This window comes from Plecotus auritus, assembly GCF_963455305.1.
Source record: "Plecotus auritus genome assembly, chromosome: 13".
Taxonomy (NCBI): domain Eukaryota; kingdom Metazoa; phylum Chordata; class Mammalia; order Chiroptera; family Vespertilionidae; genus Plecotus; species Plecotus auritus.
The window spans coordinates 19,711,496-19,730,133 of NC_137779.1; the positions used below are offsets into that span (position 1 = coordinate 19,711,496).

Below are 18,638 nucleotides of genomic sequence, written 5' to 3' on the forward strand. Positions count from 1 at the left end.
GAGATTATGGGTGGAATGTAAGAGACATGAGATTGATTGAATGGCTTGTTGAGCCCCTCTTCTTTTGGAGAGATTGCTGCTTCCTAAGGCCCTTACTACAAGGTGTTGGTGTTGTTAGCTGCATAACCTTTGAGGACAGACTTTTATGAGAAAACTAGAGGCCCTATGCACAAAGATTCATGCAAGAATGGGCCTTCCTTCCCCTGGCTGCCGGCACCGCCTTTGCTCTGGCTGTAGCCGCCTTTTCCCTCAGGCCCGGAGCCATCTTTCTGCCTTCCCATGCTGCCCAGAGCCCCCCCGCCACTTGGCGCCTGCATATGCAAATTAACTAGCCATCTTTGTTGGGTTAATTTGCATACTCACTCCTGATTGGCTGGTGGACATCGTGAAGGTACAGTCAATTTGCATCTTACTCTTTTATTAGTGTAGATAGGGGGATACCAGGCAGAGGAGATTTAACCATAGAAACCATATGACTGCAAGATACTGAGACATGCTGACGAAAATGCCTGTATTATGCCAATCATCCCAGCGAAGGGAAAGGTTTGATCGTTGACTATATTTTGGGGGTCGGGCCAGACACTGGTTTGTTTGAGAGTGCTCCTGCTTGATGGCTTGCCTTCCTGTTCCAGCAGAGAGCCCTCCCCACCTGTCCCCACTCAGTGGAACCAGCTTCAGCATCAGAAGTGCTGTGGGTAGTCCTCAGGAAAGCCTTCTTCATTTTCTCTCCTCCTGTGATTTTTGCTTTGCTTAAAAATATATTTGTCTACGTTTAGTACTTGGCAAATTTGTATGCTTCTGCCTGTTCCTTTTTATTCTTTATTTGCTTCTGGTTGGAATCTCAGCTAATTTAATCCTTCCAATCTCAGTTTATTTTTATTTTCTAAAATCTCAGTTTAAATGATACTCTCTCAGGAGGCTCCTGACTGCCTACACTTGGTTAAATCCTTTTTCTTAACTGTCTGCCATCCTGACCAGATTGTCAGTTGGGCAAGGACCTGATCTGTTTTATTCCAGGTTCTTGGCAAAGAATCTTCACTAGATATTCCATAATTTGTTCAATTGAATTGAATTTTTATTTTCTTTATCCCTTTTTGTTTCTAATTCTTTGCAGCGAAAGGCAAGCTATGAGACTATATTTAAGCTGGATTAGAAAGTGTAGGGAGAAGGAAATTAAATTGGATTTAGAAAATTACGTTTTGGCATCAGTGTTCTGAGTTTGGCAGGTGATTCTCCCTTCGAGTGTTCAAGAGCTTGCCTGTGGACCCACAGGGCTACTAGCAGAAGGCAATAAAATCTCCTGTGGTTTTTCTCTGGAAACTTTGCCCAGTGTCCTGACGCTATGCACATTTTTCCAACCTGCCCGGTGGAGAGTCCTATACCAGGAAGGTTAGGTCTGAAAATGTCAGAGGAGGGGGGAGTTTCCAAAGTTATGTCAAAGATTTGCTAGTGAGTGACTGTGTTGAACGTTTACCATTCTTGACATTCTTTTTGGCCATTTTCACTGATCCTGCGCTCTTGGGCTTTTGCTACAAGGCCTGTCTTGTTGATAAGTTCTGTTTCCTTTGCCAGCCCCTTTGGTGAAGATATACCCTAAGGCCCAGTCCTTCATCCTCTGATGTTCTTAAGTCTTTCTTTGGAGATGAATGTTCCTATGACCCCTTCATCTCTGGTTCTATGAAATCTACATCCCCATCTCAGAGCCCTTCTGCTGGGGCACCAGTTTGTGACTCTCCTTGCCTGGGAGGTATCATTCCTGGGATGTCTGTCATCTCCAACTAAATATGTCTCCGTAAGCCTTATCTTTTCTCCCAAAACATTCTCCAAGGCGCTCTGATTCCAGCAGTTACCACTAGAATCTGTGAGTCTTCCTACACCTTCTATATGCCGCCCTCCCCTCTCCCGTCCGCCCCCCCCTACTCCCCCTGCCTGCCCCAACCTAATGGTCTCCCAGAGGTTGGTTCTTCCTTGTTGTGCCTCTGGAATCCATTCCTTTTTTTCCCCCTTAGGACCCAGCTCCTCCTCTTTTCACAACTGTACTGTCTAGAGCAGCGATTTTCAACTGGTGCAACACGTTGGCCAATAGAACATTTAAAACATGCAATACCTGACTGTTTCATCAGGGGCACTGACCTCTTTTCCCTTAGCTTGTCAAATAAAACAATGACAACAGCCCACATACTTTTCTGGTGTGAATGAATCAAAAGTATACTTACGTTTTGGTCAGATCGGCGAAAAAAGTATATGTATTTTGTTGTGCCGCAGAATTTGAGTAATTAGTTGGTGTGCCATGAGGTGGAAAGGGTTGGGAATCGCTGCTCTAGAGCACAGCTATCCTGGATTCCTAGGCTTTGTATGCCACTCAGCTTTTGCCACAGCCTTCTTTGTTGTTGTTTTTTTATTTTTACCTTTATTTTCATGTCTCATTTCCCCAATTTGAAAATTAGCTCCTGTGGACAGAGATGAGGGATTGTTTCTCTTCCTCTCTCTAGCAGTTAGCACAGAGCTCAGTAGCTACCTGGTAGGGAGCATTCACTGCTGATAGTGACCTCGAGCCAGAGGATTCCTCCTGGTCAGCTCTGCGCACACGCTGTCCCTGTGATGCCAGGACCTTAACTCGAAACTGTGAGGCACAAGATGCAAGGCAAAGGGATGGATTAGGTGAGCACAAGTGTCGTGACTTCTTAGGGAATAGAGGCACCTCTACAATTTGGGAAATTCGTATTTTTGAGTGCTTAAAAAATTAATGCCTTTTTGGTATAGTTCTTCATTGTTTAAAATATTTTTTCATAATTATTATGCTATGTTATCCAACAAGCTTGTGGAGAAGTATTATGATTGCTACTTTATAGACGATACAACAGAAGCTTGGACGTCTAGTTTGACCAAAGCCATAGAGGCAAAGGTGTCAGAACCCCGTCTCCAGCCCCAGTCTTCTGATTCCAGGTAAAATCAGTTCAAGTAAGGCATGGAGTTAAATCCTAGGAAGATGCACACTTTGATTTTTTTAAATATATTTTTATTGATTTCAGAGAGGAAGGGAGAGGGAGAGAGAGATAGGAACATCAATGATGACCGAGAATCATCGATCGGCTGCCTCCTGCATGCCCCACACTGGGGATCGAACCCTCAGCCTGGGCATGTGCCCCCTGACCAGGAATCGAACCCTGACCTCCTGGTTCATAGGTTGACTCTCAACCACTGAGCCACGCCGGCTGGACACTCTTTGATTTTTTGTCCTAAAGAGGTTTGAAATCTAGTGAACAGTGGTAAACAAATGAACTCCTACTACCAGATTCGAATTAAGTAAAGGTGAGTGAGGACACAGCAGAATGCTGTGGGTGCATGAAGGTAGGAGTGATTAATTCAGTCCTGTGCTAAACAACAGCTGCCCTGGCTGCTTTTCATCAGGGAGTGATTACGAGGAATCTGAGAGCAGGTGTGGGCGTGGGCAGACAGCAGGATGGGCAGGAGGGGGAAGACAGTGCCATTTCCAGTGTGCTCTCGGCTGGGGGAGCTGTGGCGTGGGGAAGGCTAGCGGGTGGATGATGACCACATTGGGGTGGTATGGCACTTTCGGCAGAAGGGAAGGTCCCCGGACCTATCTGCCAGGCTGGCTTCCTTGGTTTCACTCAGCTCCCAGAGCAGCCTGGTGCGTTTGTGGGCGGCTGCTGTTTTGATGACGTCGCGGGTTGAACGTGAGAAGACAGAGCTTGTCCTATTGCAAAGACTCTGGAAAGATCCCGTGATGATGCAGTGGTCCTCCCAGGGTTGCTCTGATGTCCTCTGCTGATTTTGCAAACTGGTTCCATTTTTCCAGGTCCCCCCGATGTTATCTCCCCACTGCATCTCTTTCTCTTTCAACCTCGGTGAACCTTCTTAAGATTTTTTATTTAATGAGATGCTCATTCCAGAGTCTACGTTATGGCAGCCTCGTGGATTTTGGAATAACTTTATTCCATATGTTTCTAAGTCATTTATACTTAATTCATCAAATGCCCCCCCCCCCCCAATGAGGTAGTTAATGGCTAAGGCATTTTTGTAAGCCTTGGAGTTGGCCTCTTAAAGCCAACTTTCCTTGAGTCATACTAAGCCATAACCTATACAGACTGCTTCTATTTCGTTAACTCTTGCTGGGCTAGAGACTGAAGTGTATCGCAGAGTTCACAGCCCACTCAGAGCCTCTTTATATTTCCTTTCCTCTTCTGTCCCTTCTTTCCACGCTTCCAGATTATCCACACAGACCAACAATGACTGGAGGTTCATGTTCGTTTGCCACTTACCCACAGCCCAGCCTTTCTCTAGTCTACTTTCAGCATAAGGCAGGGCAAATGAATGTTAACCCCCACCCACCGCCGCCACCAAATATCTGTTTTCCTTGCAATTTAAAAAACTTGACTTGGGTCTGTCTTGTGTCCCACCAGCTTCATCCTTTTTTGCCGACGCCTAACCTGGGGAAGGGCTGTGCCTCAGGACTCATAATCTGCTCTGTGAATTTTTGAGACAGGGCTGCAAAAACCAAAGCAGTTCTTTCTGGAGCCCTGATAGTTCTGGGGGGACCTCTGGCCAGGTTGGCCCTTCCGCTGATTTCCCTTAGCTCTCCTGTTACTGTCAGTCTCAGTACACAGCTGTAAGGGCATTTGAAGTCCTCTCTTTGGCAAAGAAAAACTGGCAGATTCTGGTGTTTCTGGATCTTGCTTGGCACATGAACACACAGCAGGTAAGAAGATACACATGCATACATAGTTCAGAGGTAGGTCTGCTTTCTTTTTTTAAATATATATTTTTTATTGATTTCAGAGAGGAAGAGAGAGAGAGAGAAACATCAATGATGAGAGAGAATCAGTGATCAGCTGCCTCCTGCCCACCTCCTACTGGGGATGGAGTCCACAATCCAAGCATGTGCCCCGTCCGGAAATCTAACCGTGACCTCCTGATTCATAGGTCAATGCTCAACCACTGAGCCACACCGGCCGGTGGTGAGTCTGCTTTCTTGATAAGACAATTGATCCACTTTAATTTGACACACTCACAGAATGCCAGGCAACAAAAGTGAGAGGAGGAAAGAGAACGAAGAGCAATTACATGCCCAACGGGCACTTGACGTACGTTGACGCATTTAATCCTCACAATTACCTGCAATTATTAGCCCTGCTTTTGGAAGAAGGAATTGAAACTAAGAAAGTCTTAGTAACCTGCTTACGGTCACCCCACAAGTCACTGGGAGAGGCCCTATTCTTTCCACGACTCAAAATTCCCAGCCAGTGTGCAGGGGTGGGAGCCCATGGAAATACTGGGGTGCGGTGGTTTTATGACTATCCCCAGGAAGCAGCCAGAGCTATCCAGTTGTTCCTCCAAGTCTCTCTCCATCTGCACCCGTGTCTTTGTGCGCTTGTGTGTCTGTCTGAGGCTGTCTGCAGACATACGGATCACACATTCCTGCCCCATAAATCAGACAGGCAGGCAGCTCGGAGAGTCTTCTCCCCTCAGACCTGTGGCCCTCCCTGTGCCAACCGGAAGTGTGGGTGTGGAGACTCCATTGGGCACTGGTATGGTAGAGGGATGGAGGAGAAGCACACGCGGGATGTGTAGGATCAACAGCTCCTCTGAGGATGCTCTCCGACGTGGAGACGCAGCTGGGGCAGGAGTGGACGGGGCCCTGCGGTGAAGGGCTCGGTGAGGAGACGTGCCTGTGCGTGGCCTGAGCGAGTTCCCATCCATGAGCTCACCGGCTCAGAATCGGTGCAATGGAAAACTCACTGGTTAGCCTACCCAAGGTCCTACATGTGCCCTGCCTGGGGATCGAACCAGCACCCTTTCAGGGCATGGAATGACCCCCAATCAACCGAGCCACACACCCGCTAGGGCCCCAACTTCATTTCTTTGTGAGCTTAACTGTATCTTAACATTTTAAGTCACTGGACTAGTCATCATATGGTTTGGGGATTATTAGCTCTGCATTAAAAAAAAAAACCAACAACAACAAAGTGATATTCATATTTTACAAAATAAACACCTTGTAATGACATGTGTCAATAGATCAGCATACATATTAACATATTCGGAACATACCTATGTTTGTATGTACCTAGGAACAATTACGAAGTCTATCTCTACAATTTGGGGTTGAAAGCTGTGAAGGGGAGACTTCTTTATATGTTTCTGGCACGCCCCTGGGCATCAGCCTACCACTAATGTATTCCAGTTTTTCTGATCCGAAACAGACTCCCAAAGCGGCCAAACATTTGGCAGGGAACTATTTCTAGATACAGGACACACACGGTCCTGCGAGAGCCATCCTACAGCAAAACACGGGTGAGGGGCGCTGGTGGGAGAAGAAAACGATTAGGGAATGCATTCATTGCCGTCACATTTGCACGCCTTTTGTCAACCCCAAAGATGTTTGCTTAAACAGTGTCTTCGGTTTAGCACCGTCATTACTCCCTCTCCGGGGCAGAGCGTGTGCCTGAATTTTCACACGCGAATGCGCAGGGTCCAAGGGCGGCAGGCAGCTGTCTTCAGTCAACATGGTCACATAGTGCGAATTCTCGGGAAAAGAGAAAGACAAACTTCATACATAGTGTTACACATGATCTGCCCTCTCAGAAACCAAAGGACCCCCGCATGCATGCACTAATGGATACGTTTGCTCCTATTTTTAAAACCTGAATTTGACTGGTAGCCAACACATCATCAGTACGTGGCTGGACTATCTCAGAGCGCTTTTGTGCGAATAGGAGGTGGGGTGTGCGCGTGCTTTGTGGAATTAAGGCTCCGGGCCAGTGCTGTTTTGTTGGAAATCAGGTCATGTATGAAAACAGAAAAAGACAGCAAGCAGCTGGCCAGAGTCTATTTCGTCTCACTTTTCTGCGCCCCATTGGTTTGCCTTTAGGGCAGGGGTGGGCAAACTTTTTGACTCGAGGGCCACAATGGGTTCTTAAACTGGACCGGAGGGCCGGAACAAAAGCATGGATGGGAGTGTTTGTGTGAACTAATATAAATTCAAAGTAAAGGAGCGGAGGGGAGAGCAAGAGAACCCTCCGCTCTTTCGGTTCCGTGGACCAGATAGAACAGCTGAACGGGCCGGATCCGGCCCGCGGGCCGTAGTTTGCCCACGGCTGCTTTAGGGAGACTCAGTGGGTTGCAGACACGCATGCCCACCCTGACTCCTGTTCCAGCCTTGCTTGTTCCCTCTGAACCCTGGAGACAGGCACCACACACCCCGCACTCACACAGTGCCTCACCCCAGTTACTAGACTTATGGACAGCGGTGAGCGGTGGCCCTCCTGACACCCCCAAACATTGACGGGCATCACGTGGCCTTGTGTGTGTGCCCCCGGCATCAGAAGGGGCTCTAGCTAGCTGGTGGGAGACAGTGCGGCTTTGTCACAATTTGCATCAGATCGTTGGGTCAAGAACCCTGAAACTATAGACTTCGGTGAAGGCTGTTGCCTTAAATCACTACCATTCATCAGAAGCTGTGTTTTTATTTCTTCTTCTTTTTTTAAAACGAAGGTTTTCATTAAGTTTAAGTGTAAGCTTTATGCCCAAGCTATCTATAATAATAAAAGCATAATTTGCTAATTAGACCTGACAGCCAAACGACCTTCCGGACGTCATTCCGGATATCCTACCCGACGAAGCTGTGGTGGCGAGGGTTGAGGCAGAGGTGGTTAGGAGCGATCAGGCAGGCAGGCGAGTGGTTAGGGGCATCAGGCAGGCAGGCGAGCGGTTTAGGAGCCAGCAGTCCCAGATTGCGAGAGGGTGCAGGCTGGGCAGGCTCCCCGCCCCTCCCCTCTGTGCATGAATTTCATGCACCGGGCCTCTAGTTTTAAAATAACAGCAGTTACTTTCAACCTACCAGAGGACAGGAGCATCAAAAGAATTGTCTTTCCCTGAATTAATTGCTAAGGTTAGTGTAATTCTAATCACATTTTCATTCCCACTTGAGGGCTCCCCGTATTTCCTCGGGGTTCTCCACTCAGTCACTTACCTGCCGCAATGTCACCTTTCCCAGGAGGCCTTCCCCTCCCCTTCTAAAACACCTGCCCCATCTTCACAGTCCACTATATTTGTCCTCATAGAATTAATCACCACCTGACATTATGCATTTATTTCTTTACTGTCTACTTCCCAGACTGAAATGTAAAGTACCATGAAGATGGGACATTACAGTATTTACTGCTATCTCTCCAGCCTTAGCCCAGGCTGTGGCCCACAGTAGATCCTCCATAAATACTTACGGCAAGGTTGAATACAGGATTGGATGAATGCGTGTAGATTCCCTTTCACCATTTCCCACCCACTCCTTCTCCAGAGGTTATCACTGTGAATAATCTGGGGACTAACTTCCTGGGCTTCTTTTAAAAAATGCGTTTACAAACGCAGACACATACTTTTTTATGATAATGCAAATTGTTCTATTCCTTCATTTTCTCTCCATAATATACTTCTGAAATTTTCTAATGGCAGTTTATAGGTAGTTTACCCATCAGTAGACAGTTCTTTTTAACCATTACATTGTAGTCCATACTATAGATGTACCACGACTTATTTAACCGTTTTCTTATTGATAGATACTAGTATATGGGTCACTTCCCCCTTTTCACGATTATAAACAAGGCTGCAGTGAATATGCTTGTACATAAATCTTTGTGCCCCTAGCAAATAGGTCTCAAATGATGAAATAGCCTGGCCAAAATTTTGATAGATACTGCTTAATTTGTCCTTCTCAAAAATTATACTGTTTTACACACTCACCAACAATATATGAGTGCCCATTTCCCCATATCCTTGTCAACACTAATTATTACCACACTTCCGAAATATTTTTTAATGTGAGGCAAAAAAAACCCACAAAAAACTGTCTTACAAAAGAGAAAGCTGAAATGATTAAAAGCCGCCCTTAAAAGTAGGTAACTAGCCACTTCCTATATTGATAAACTCTTGGGTTTCCAGATTACATTAGCCTGCTTAGTAAAGAGAGATGGTTTCTTTGGAAGAATTGGCAGAATTAAAGGAGCAAAGCAATTATTTGAGATGAGACACATCTCCTGCCCACAGTAGATCCTCCATAAACACTTCAGGATCTTTTTTCGAGGAGTAGCATTTCATCACACACAGCCATTGGCCAGGTGGCCTCCTTTTCTGCTACAAAATATTCCCAGGCGCTTTTTTCTTTCTGGAAAAGAATCGACCACCCAACACCTCAGTGTCCGTGTTGGCGGGAGAGTTACTGGGAGTCATGGCCCTTGGGGCTTTATTATTTAGCAATGCTGTGGTTTGACTGCTAGGAGAGTCAAAGAACAGGAGGAGTCGTCTGTTTAGGTAACGATGGCCGGGTCCAAAACAGAAGCATAGGGATGAATAAGAAGGGAAACGCCAGCCCGGAGGAGAGAGAGGACATAAGTAGCACCTGGTGCTTCGTGATGTTCGTGGGTTTGAGCCCAGAACCGGCGTGAGGGCTGTGGGCTCAGGTGCCTGCCTTGCCCTCCTGCGAGCCGTCAGGACTGGACTGGGTCCCAGGGGGCAGCCCCTGAGTTTTCAAGACAGGCGTGGATGACAGACACTTTGTGGCATCAGAGTGTTAGAGTTTGAAGCACTCTGGAATGATCTACTTTTACTCACCATCTGAATGACAAAACTGAGGCCCGGAGAAGTAAAATGATTTACATTTAAAAGGTGTAAAACTGATAGGATTGAATCATGAAGAGGAAGAGCATCGTTACTTGAACTTTAAAGACATAACCAATTCTTGGGCAGAAAAGTGCTCTCACCTTGACATTCCTAAAGCGGGACTGTCGCATAACTAGTGTGTCTGCCACCATACCATCCGCCCCCTGCGTGTCCCGGGCAGACAGCACTGATCAACCTCAACCTCAGCGCTCCCCTCAACCAGCTCTGACCCAGCCTCAGAATCCCCCTGAACACAGTGCTGTAGGCAGCTGGCCATAAGGTGTCTGAGTTTTCATGTGAATTAAAGTCACTTTGCCGTACCCCCCCTTCTAAAGGAGGTATCCATGTGACTCAAGAGGCGGTGATAACCGCACTGGACTTCAAAGCCAGAAGAACTTGGTGTGCCCCCTGAATCGCAGGTTCCGAGCTCTGCGATCTTAGGCCAGTCGCTCAGCCTTTATGGGACTGTTTCCTGGCCTCGGAAATGAGACAGTTGAGTTAAATAACCGTGAAGCATCCTTCCAGGTCTGAAAATGTTTTGATTCCGGGTACACAGGCTTCTCAGGAAGCATTCAGAGTTACGACTTTTATAAAAACCACAGGAGGCTTGAAGAAGTTTGTCTATTACGGATCTAGGTTGGCTTTCTCAAGTGTGTGGTTCTAGCATTTTCTGACTACTTTTTCCCTTGCCCAGTCCTACGGACCCATGTCTCTGAAACCATAAGTCAGGGGTTCAAAAGAGAGGGGGTGGGGGAGAATCACTTAAAACCCCAGGTGCTTCTGGCTGTGGGGGACTCGAATGTTCTCCCTCACCAGGCTGAGCTCATCTGCACGCTTGCTGCCCACCCGGCCATTACAGGTCTTGAGTTGCTGCTGCTTCTCCTCCCTCCTTCCCATCAGGAGGCCCTGCCAGGCAGAGTCTCAGCAAGTGGTCCTCCAAGGGGCCTGGCCTCCTTCCACCCTGGCTCCCTGGGTGACCTGCCTCCCTGCTTGTCTTCCAGGCCCCGCTTCCCTCCGGGCATACCCTCTCCTCTCCGTGATCACCCGACAGCCCACAGTCATCTCTCACCTGGTCCCCGCCACCCCGGGAATCGCCCAGACGCTGTCCCGCCACCCCGCTGCTGAGGCGGCCCCAGCTGAGGCCCCGGGCGGCGAGGCGCTAGGCAGCAGCGAGTCGGAGACGGAGCAGCTCACCCCGCGGCAGAAGAAACCCCGCCGGAGTCGCACCATCTTCACGGAGCTGCAGCTCATGGGCCTGGAGAAGAAATTCCAGAAGCAGAAGTACTTGTCCACCCCAGACAGGTGAGGCCACGGGGAGAGGCTGGCCGCAGTTAAGGGCCTTGAGAAGGGAGACTCCTTTAGCTCACGCCGTGGCACACCCAGGCACAAGGACTGTGACATGCGGGACACTGTGGCAGGGTCCGGTCCTTGGCCCACATCTTCTCAGCCTTGGTTGAACAGCATCCGACCCATGTGAACGCAGCACACTGGGCCCCCATAGGAACCTGCCTGTTGCCGAACTTGTACTGCTCGCTGTCTCTCCCTAGTTTAACTTAACGACTCCAGTGTAAGCAGGAAGGTGAAGTTTAGTGGACAGTTGCCCAGACTCCCGGCTGGGGAGCAGGCTTGGTCTGTGCAGTCCCTCGCACTCAGGACCAGATGCAGTGGGACTAGATGGGGAGTTGGGATCCATGCTCTCGGCCGCCTCCTCACGGTCCAGCTCCTGGTGGACAGGCTGGATTGGTTGGGTGGAGGCGCTGGCAGATGTCCTGGTGCGTAGGATGGGTATCAAGTCAGAGGCACTAAAATCGGATCCCTCTCTTTAAACTTGAGATCCAGATGAGGGGGCTGTGACTCCTGCTTTACTCAGAGGCTTTAGCCTCAGCCGCTTGCTTTAACGTAGCATCTGAACCGCCAAATACCCAAGAGTGTGTGTCTTGTCTTGTTCCTCAAACTCACTCTGGAGAGGGCTGAGCTTGTTTTTATCGGGAGTGTTTTCCAGGAGAAAAGGAAGGAAATGCCAATGCCTCTCTTAAGCTCTTAAGTAGCTGTTAGATAAACATTTAAATGCAAATCTCTGACTAGAAGAGAATTCGTTGACTGATTCAATTAGGGGAGCACCCACTAGCTGTGTGCTGAGGGTCCCCTGTGCCGGGCGCTGTGGAAGGGATTATGGGCCCAGGAAGTAGGAGACAAGAGTCCTGCTCTTGAGGAGATCTCCAGAGGAAGTGACTGCCATACTGCAACCCAGTGAGCGGGACGCTGGCGCCAGGATGTGAGGGACCAAGGGCGATAGGAGCACAGAGATGTTGCTGAGTGTGTCAGTGGGGTGAGAGAAGGCTTCTCAGAGGAGGCAATGTTGAAGAAGAGCTTTCACTGCAGGAGGGAGAGAAGCATGCTCACTGGGCACGTTGAGGGAGCTGCACGCGGTCAGGACATCTCCAGCTTAAGGGGTGAATGGAGGTGTGGTGGGGGATGAGGCTGCAGAAGTGAGAAGAACCTAGCCAAAGGACATGGACTTTGCTGTTTAGGCCATCCATCAGCAGCCATTAAGAACTTGAAGTGACATGGCCAGATTTGCATTTTCAAATTCTCACATCGGTGCCACCATACATGACTGGTTAGAGAGGGAAGGCCTGGGGCAGGAATACCAGGGAGTCTAGGGACAGTTCCTGAAGACCCGAGTGAAGGTGGTCACGGTGGGAACAGAGAGGAGAGGAGAGGTTGGAGAACAATTTTGAAGGTGGAAGGGACAGTATAGACCTTGCCATGAGGAAGAGAAGCAGGGTTGAGAATTCCGGGGTTCCTGGATGGGGCCACCGGGGAAGTAGGGGCACCATGACCTGAAGTTGGAAGGCTGAGGACAGAGTGGGTTTTGCAGACAAAGAGTGAGTTCTGGTTGGACATGAGCGTGGGATGGACAGTGGAGACGGGTCTGTGTGTTGGGGATCAATAGATGGGATCTTGAGGTACCAACGAGCAGCGTTCATGCCCAGCATGTAATGAAGAGCCTCACACACCTGAGCAACCAGGTGGAGTGGGCACCGTTTTTCATGAACTGCGGGGTGGTATATTGAAAGGCCTTCAGCGTGCACAGGTGACGTTTTCGGCTTACCTTCTAGAAGTCAGAGGATTTTTAAACAGAAATGGTGGTTCCCAGTCAAGCTCCTGGGCTTCCTGCTACCTGCCCAGGCGCCTCTCAGGTGACCTCCTCCCCAGGACTGATTAACTTGCCTGGGGAGGAGGACACCGCCTGGCTGGCATCGAAGCTGCCGCCTTAACCTGCCCTCTCAGACGTCCCTCACCTCTGTACGTGACCAGGGCCATGAGCACTGCCTCCTCCCACAGCTCTCTCCCTCGTCCTCATTGTTTGTTTCTCTGGTTTCCTAGGTGACCCCATTTAAGTGAATATGCAGGGAAGTGAGAATTTGTAACGGTGGCAGGTAATGAGAGAAAGCTGATGACAGTGAAGTGTTTCTCTAGCCAGAGTGAGCCAAGGGTGCATTTTTCCCAAGTGAGCTAACCCGTTTGTTAATGTGGTGGCGGGGCTGTGAACTGAAGCTTCCACTGACGAATGCACCTGATGGCCTCCGGTGAACCGGCTCGGGAGGCACAGTGGGAGCCCGGGGGGACCAGAAGTCCTGGGGTTGCCCCCTGGGCTCTTCCTGAGTGGCTGCTGGGGAAGCAGTGACTCCTCCGTAGGGAGAGCTGAGTGCTGTTGGCGCTGGGAGTTGATTAACTTCAGTCTGTAAATTGCTTTTCATAAAACTGTCAGCTTCCAGTAGCCCTTTTACTGGGACGACCAGATATTTGTGAAGGCAGATTTAGGACAGGGTCTGAAGTCCTTTGAAGGAAGACTGCTTTTATTGTTGGAGATTTACTTATTTAATTTATTTTTTTGTGTGTGTTTTAATTCTCACCTGAGGATATATTTCCCAGTGATTTTCAGAGAGGATTAAGGGAGGGAGAGAAGGAGGGAGGAAGGGAGGTCTGGCAGGGAGGGAGGGAGAGAAAGAGAGAGATATCAATGTGAGAGAGACACATCCCTGACCAAGGCCAGGGATCAGACCTGCAACCCAGGTGTATGCTCTTTGGTGCACAGGCTGATGCTCTAACCACTTAGCTCACCAGCCAGGCTATTATTGATTTCAATTGTGCACTCTGGTCAAAGCAGGGGGCTGGGCAGCCGCACCTGGGCGTGCCAAGAGTTAGCACCTGGAACCTTCCTTGCCTGCACCTACTGCTCTTCCTGAGGGTGTGATGTTGCTCATTACCCCTCAGGTAGAGGAAGGTGCAGCCGAGAACTAACACCTGAGACTCCCCCTGGCTCAGGCTTGTGGCTGTGCAGGCCTGTGTGAGATAATAGATCTTAGCTCAGCCTTGGGCAAACTACGGCCCACGGGCCGGATCCGGCTGTTCTATCCGGTTCTCTTGCTCTCCCCTCCGCTCCTTTACTTTGAATTTATATTAGTTCACACAAACACTCCATCCATGCTTTTGTTCCGGCCCTCCGGTCCAGTTTAAGAACCCATTGTGGCCCTCGAGTCAAAAAGTTTGCCCACCCCTGTTAGCTCCACAAATAGCACTCCTCAGAAACGCAGTCTCCAAAAGTGGTCTCTGCGTACACTGTCTCAAGGGTGCTCGGCCAGGGTGCTGTCTTAGAGGCCCACACTGTCTCACCCACCAGGCCTGGAACCAGAGGGCAGCGCACGTGGGCTCCCGAGGTGGTTCTTCCCATCGTTGCCCAGCTAGACCTGGGGTTCTCAGCCACACAGGTCCACAGTTGCAGGCTCGAGGACTGAGGAGGGCAGCCTCACTCATGTGCTCCACTCCACTGTCTGCTCCTCCTGGTGAGGGAGCGTCCCCGCACTATCCTCACCGAAGCTGAGCAAGAGCTTCCCTTTGGCCCTGGCTGGGTTGCTCAGTGGTTGGAACATTGGCCTGCAGACTGAGGGGTCTCAGGTTCCATTCCAGTCAAGGGCACATGCCTGGTTGCAGGCTCAGTTCCCTGGTCCCAGGTCAGGGCATGTGCAGGAGGCAACCCATTGGTGTGTCTCTCACATTGATGTTTCTTTCTCTCTCTGTCTCCCCCACTCCCTTCCACTCTCTAAAAATCAATGGGGGGAAAATATCCTCCGGTGAGGATTAACAAAACAAAATAAAACAAAACAGAGCTTCCCTGAGACAGATCTAACTTGCATGAAAAAATGGTGGTGGCGGTGAGCCCCAATACAGGAGGAGTACAAGTCAGATGTAAATAAATTTGAATCCTGGCTCCACCTCTTACTGTAGGATCATCTACCAGCGGTCAGCAGATTTTTTCTGTACAGGCCAGGGAGTAAATATTTTAGGCTTTACGGGCCTGTGATCTCTTTCACAATTACTCAACTCAGAGGCTGTAGCATGAAAGCATCCATAGACAATATATGAACGAATGAGCGTGTCTGTGTTCCAATAAAACTTTATTCATAAAAACAGGCAGCTGTGAGGGTTTGACCGTGGTTTCAAAGAGATTCTGATCTCTTTGAGCCTCAGATCTCTGTCTGTAAAATGGGAATAATTATACCTATTTCACAGTGTTATGAAAGGAATAAGTAAGTTAGCACATGTCAGGGCCTTAGCACATAGCCTGGGCGCTGTGGTACCCAGGCATCAGTTGCTGTGTTGCTGGAAATTGCTCCAGCTGCACATTTCACAGCAATGGTTTTGACATTCAAGACTTTTCAGAAGGCTACGAAGAAATGCAGAACCACGGTTAGCAGTAGAGTGGGAAGCAGGAGGGGCTGCAGATTTAATGTGTGGTTTTTTGTGAGAATCTGGCATTATGACAATTCAGGGAAACTACAATGAGCCTATCAGAAAGTGTGTTTGAGCCACAGTTCTGGATTTAGAACGTGATAGGCTCTTTCGTGGTTACATACTCTGCTCTTGCAGTTGAATTAGGGAGGCAGCAATAACTGATGGGAAGCAATAAGAGACCAGCTGAGAACTTGGAGCCACCTGGGTGGTGGCTGGCCCAGGGGAGGGTGTAGAGGAGACATCCCGCATGAGCTGGGGGTGTCCGGGAGGCTCGCCTGCAGGAGGTGGGACTTGATCTGGCTCTGGAATGATGAGTGGGATTCCAATTAGGAAAATACGACTTTACCTTTGGATTCTGGGTCAGACTCTTCATTTTGTATAGAATCAGAGTAACGACTGTCAGGCTTTGCAGGAAAAGGACTTTGCAATGAAGACTCAGAAATTCTTTTCAGATCCCATGTAGACAGTCCTTGGGCACGGACATCCGTCTCTAGCTTCCCAGAGTTTCAAACATTGGATTTTTGGAAGGAAAGCAAAGCTCTTTGAGGAAGAATTGGTTTTAAATGGGGAAGGTCCGAATTTCGACAGCAGTGCCTGGAACCAGTTGCCAGGACCCCATCTCTACCGCCCTTTCTCTTCTTCCTCATCTTTCTTTTGTGCCTTCTGCCTTCTAGGTTGGACTTGGCCCAGTCTCTGGGACTCACGCAACTGCAGGTGAAGACTTGGTATCAGAATCGCAGGATGAAATGGAAGAAAATGGTAAGAAAGAAGAGAGTGAGTCCAGCCACGAGCCTGTCATGGCAGAACGAATCCTTCCCACGGGGCTGGGAAGAAGGCAGGAAGGACCATGTGGTTTGGGCTCATGGGATTGGAAGGCCTTTTATGGTGCTGGCTGGGAGGCAGGCTGTGTGAGCAGAAGGATAAGCCATTCCTCCTGACCTGGATTTCCTGATCAGAAGGATGTTCTTTCCTAGTTTCCTTAGAAATAACAGAAAGTGAAAGCCCACAAGCTTCTCAGTTGCTAGATTTAACCCCACCTGCTAGCCTTTTCTAAGAACTTCCTTCCGCCTCCCACCAGCAGCTAAGAATAGACGTCAGGACTCTTTGTTTATGATGACATTTAGGGCACATCTGTTCTCATAGCTGGGTGTCCTCTAATGCAGTGATTCTCAAACTTCTGTGGGCACCAGAGTGACCTGAGTAGCAGGTGACAATGCAGAACCCAGGCCCCTCCCAGGACTCTGATTCCCTGTCCCAGGACGGGGTGGGAATGTGCACTAACAAGCACTCAGGTTTCTCTGATGCAGGTGGTAGAATGACTGCCATTCCCTAATACTGATCTAGTGCCTGGCCAATGAGTCCGTCCATCTTGGTTTTTTATTTATTTTTATTTTTTAAAATATATATTTTATTGATTTTTTACAGAGAGGAAGGGAGAGGGATAGAGAGCTAGAAACATCGATGAGCAAGAAACATCGATCAGTTAGCTGCCTCCTGCACACTCCCTACTGGGGATGTGCCCGCAACCAAGGTACATGCCCTTGACCGGAATGGAACCCGGGACCCTTCAGTCTGCAGGCCAATGCTCTATCTGCTGAGCCAAACCGGTTAGGGCTATTTATTTTAGTTTTTAAAATATATTTTTATTGATTTCAGAGAAGGGGGAGAGAAACAGAAACATCAATGATGAGAGAGAATTACTGATCAGCTGCCTCTTGCATGACCCACACTGGGGATCAAGCCCACAACCCGGGCGTGTGCCCTGACTGGGAATCGAACCGTGACCTCCTGGTTCATGGGTCACCACCGCTCAACCACTGAGCTATGCCGGCCAGGCCCATCTTTATTTTTTAAAAGAACTTATTAGAGTAGATATCACTAAAAGAAAGAATAAACCTCTGCATTTGAGGAACTCAATTTTCATAGTAGTTTACCCCTCTTCTTTTTAGAGGCATGTTAAATCAAAGTTTTCCAAAGTGGTTGAGTGTTTCATTTCCAGTTTTGTAAACCACAAGGGACAAGGTCAAAGCCCAGAGGAGAGGGGCAGGGCCAGATGAGGGTGGGAAGAACCTCTGCTCCATTCTTCACAGACCAGGTATGGCAGGGCCTCTGACCTGGCCCTTTCTCCTCTCGTGTGGACCAGGTCTGCCGGGATGATGTCTAACTTGCTAACCCATCTGGTCACAAGCCATAGTTCCTGGTTGTTTTAAGTATTGGAATATGAAGTCTTCCACCTTTACCAAATAACTAAGGATTTCCCACCCATCCCCCAACCTAGTTTTCAAGCGATATTTTTCAATAGGTGATAGATATTAAGACATTTTCTCAATTTTATATTTTTGTCAAATAATCTTGCCATCCCTGCTAACAATGAGAAAAATAAGTAAATAAACCACCAATGAATATTCATGGAAAAAGTAGAAAAAGGCCAACAAGGTAGCATTTATTATATATCCTGAAAGGAACTCCAGGGCGAAGTTCATCATTTCCTTTGGGGGATCCTGACCTTCTGGGTGGAAGGATTTTCGGCTCATGAAGTGCTCTCCAAGTGAGGTGGAGATGCCAGTTGCATGTACAAACATAGATCGCATGATTCAACACACATGCAATTAGCATCTCTTGTGAACCATGCCTTGTGCTAAGCACTGGAGGAAGTACTGAAATAAAATATAACCCTTCCTGGAATTTATGATCTCGTTGGAGAATCAAGGTCCAGGAAGCAGTTGGGGATGACATTTTAATGAAGTCCTGGTTGTTTATTTAAAGATGTAATACCCCATAAGAGTTCAGAAGACAGGTATTGGGGACAGCTGCAGGGAGAAGTTGAAATTGAAGGATGAGTGGGATTCAGTTGAACAGGTAGTTACTCTAAAATTTCTAGAATGCTAAGGCACCCCTGAGACTGATGGCGGGAACCTTTGGGGGAGTATCTCTGGACGAATCAGATTTGGGAGTTAGAAACTCTGTTCCCAGGCTTGCCCCTCCCTGGCAGATTTTGGGCAAGTCCCTTCGCTGCTTTCTGTGCAAGTTCCACCGCCCACCTCCTTGCCCATCAATCATAGTCATGGAAATCAATGTCCCCGGAGTGGCAGAGGCATTGTTTAAATTGGTTATCAGCAATCTTTCATGAGTCAGATGATTAGGGAACCGACAGCCTGCCATCT

The 18,638-nt window shown here is 48.5% G+C and overlaps 1 protein-coding gene across 1 annotated transcript in view; it reads left to right on the top strand.

Moving 5' to 3' along the window:
• The window catches only part of BARX2 (BARX homeobox 2), a 59,860-nt gene that overhangs the window by 33,669 nt on the left and 7,553 nt on the right, over positions 1-18,638 (top strand). The window contains exons 2-3 of the mRNA XM_080649705.1: positions 10,677-10,977; positions 16,149-16,233. Of these exons, the coding sequence (XP_080505831.1) occupies positions 10,677-10,977; positions 16,149-16,233 (386 nt within the window). The remainder of the gene's footprint in view (positions 1-10,676; positions 10,978-16,148; positions 16,234-18,638) is intronic.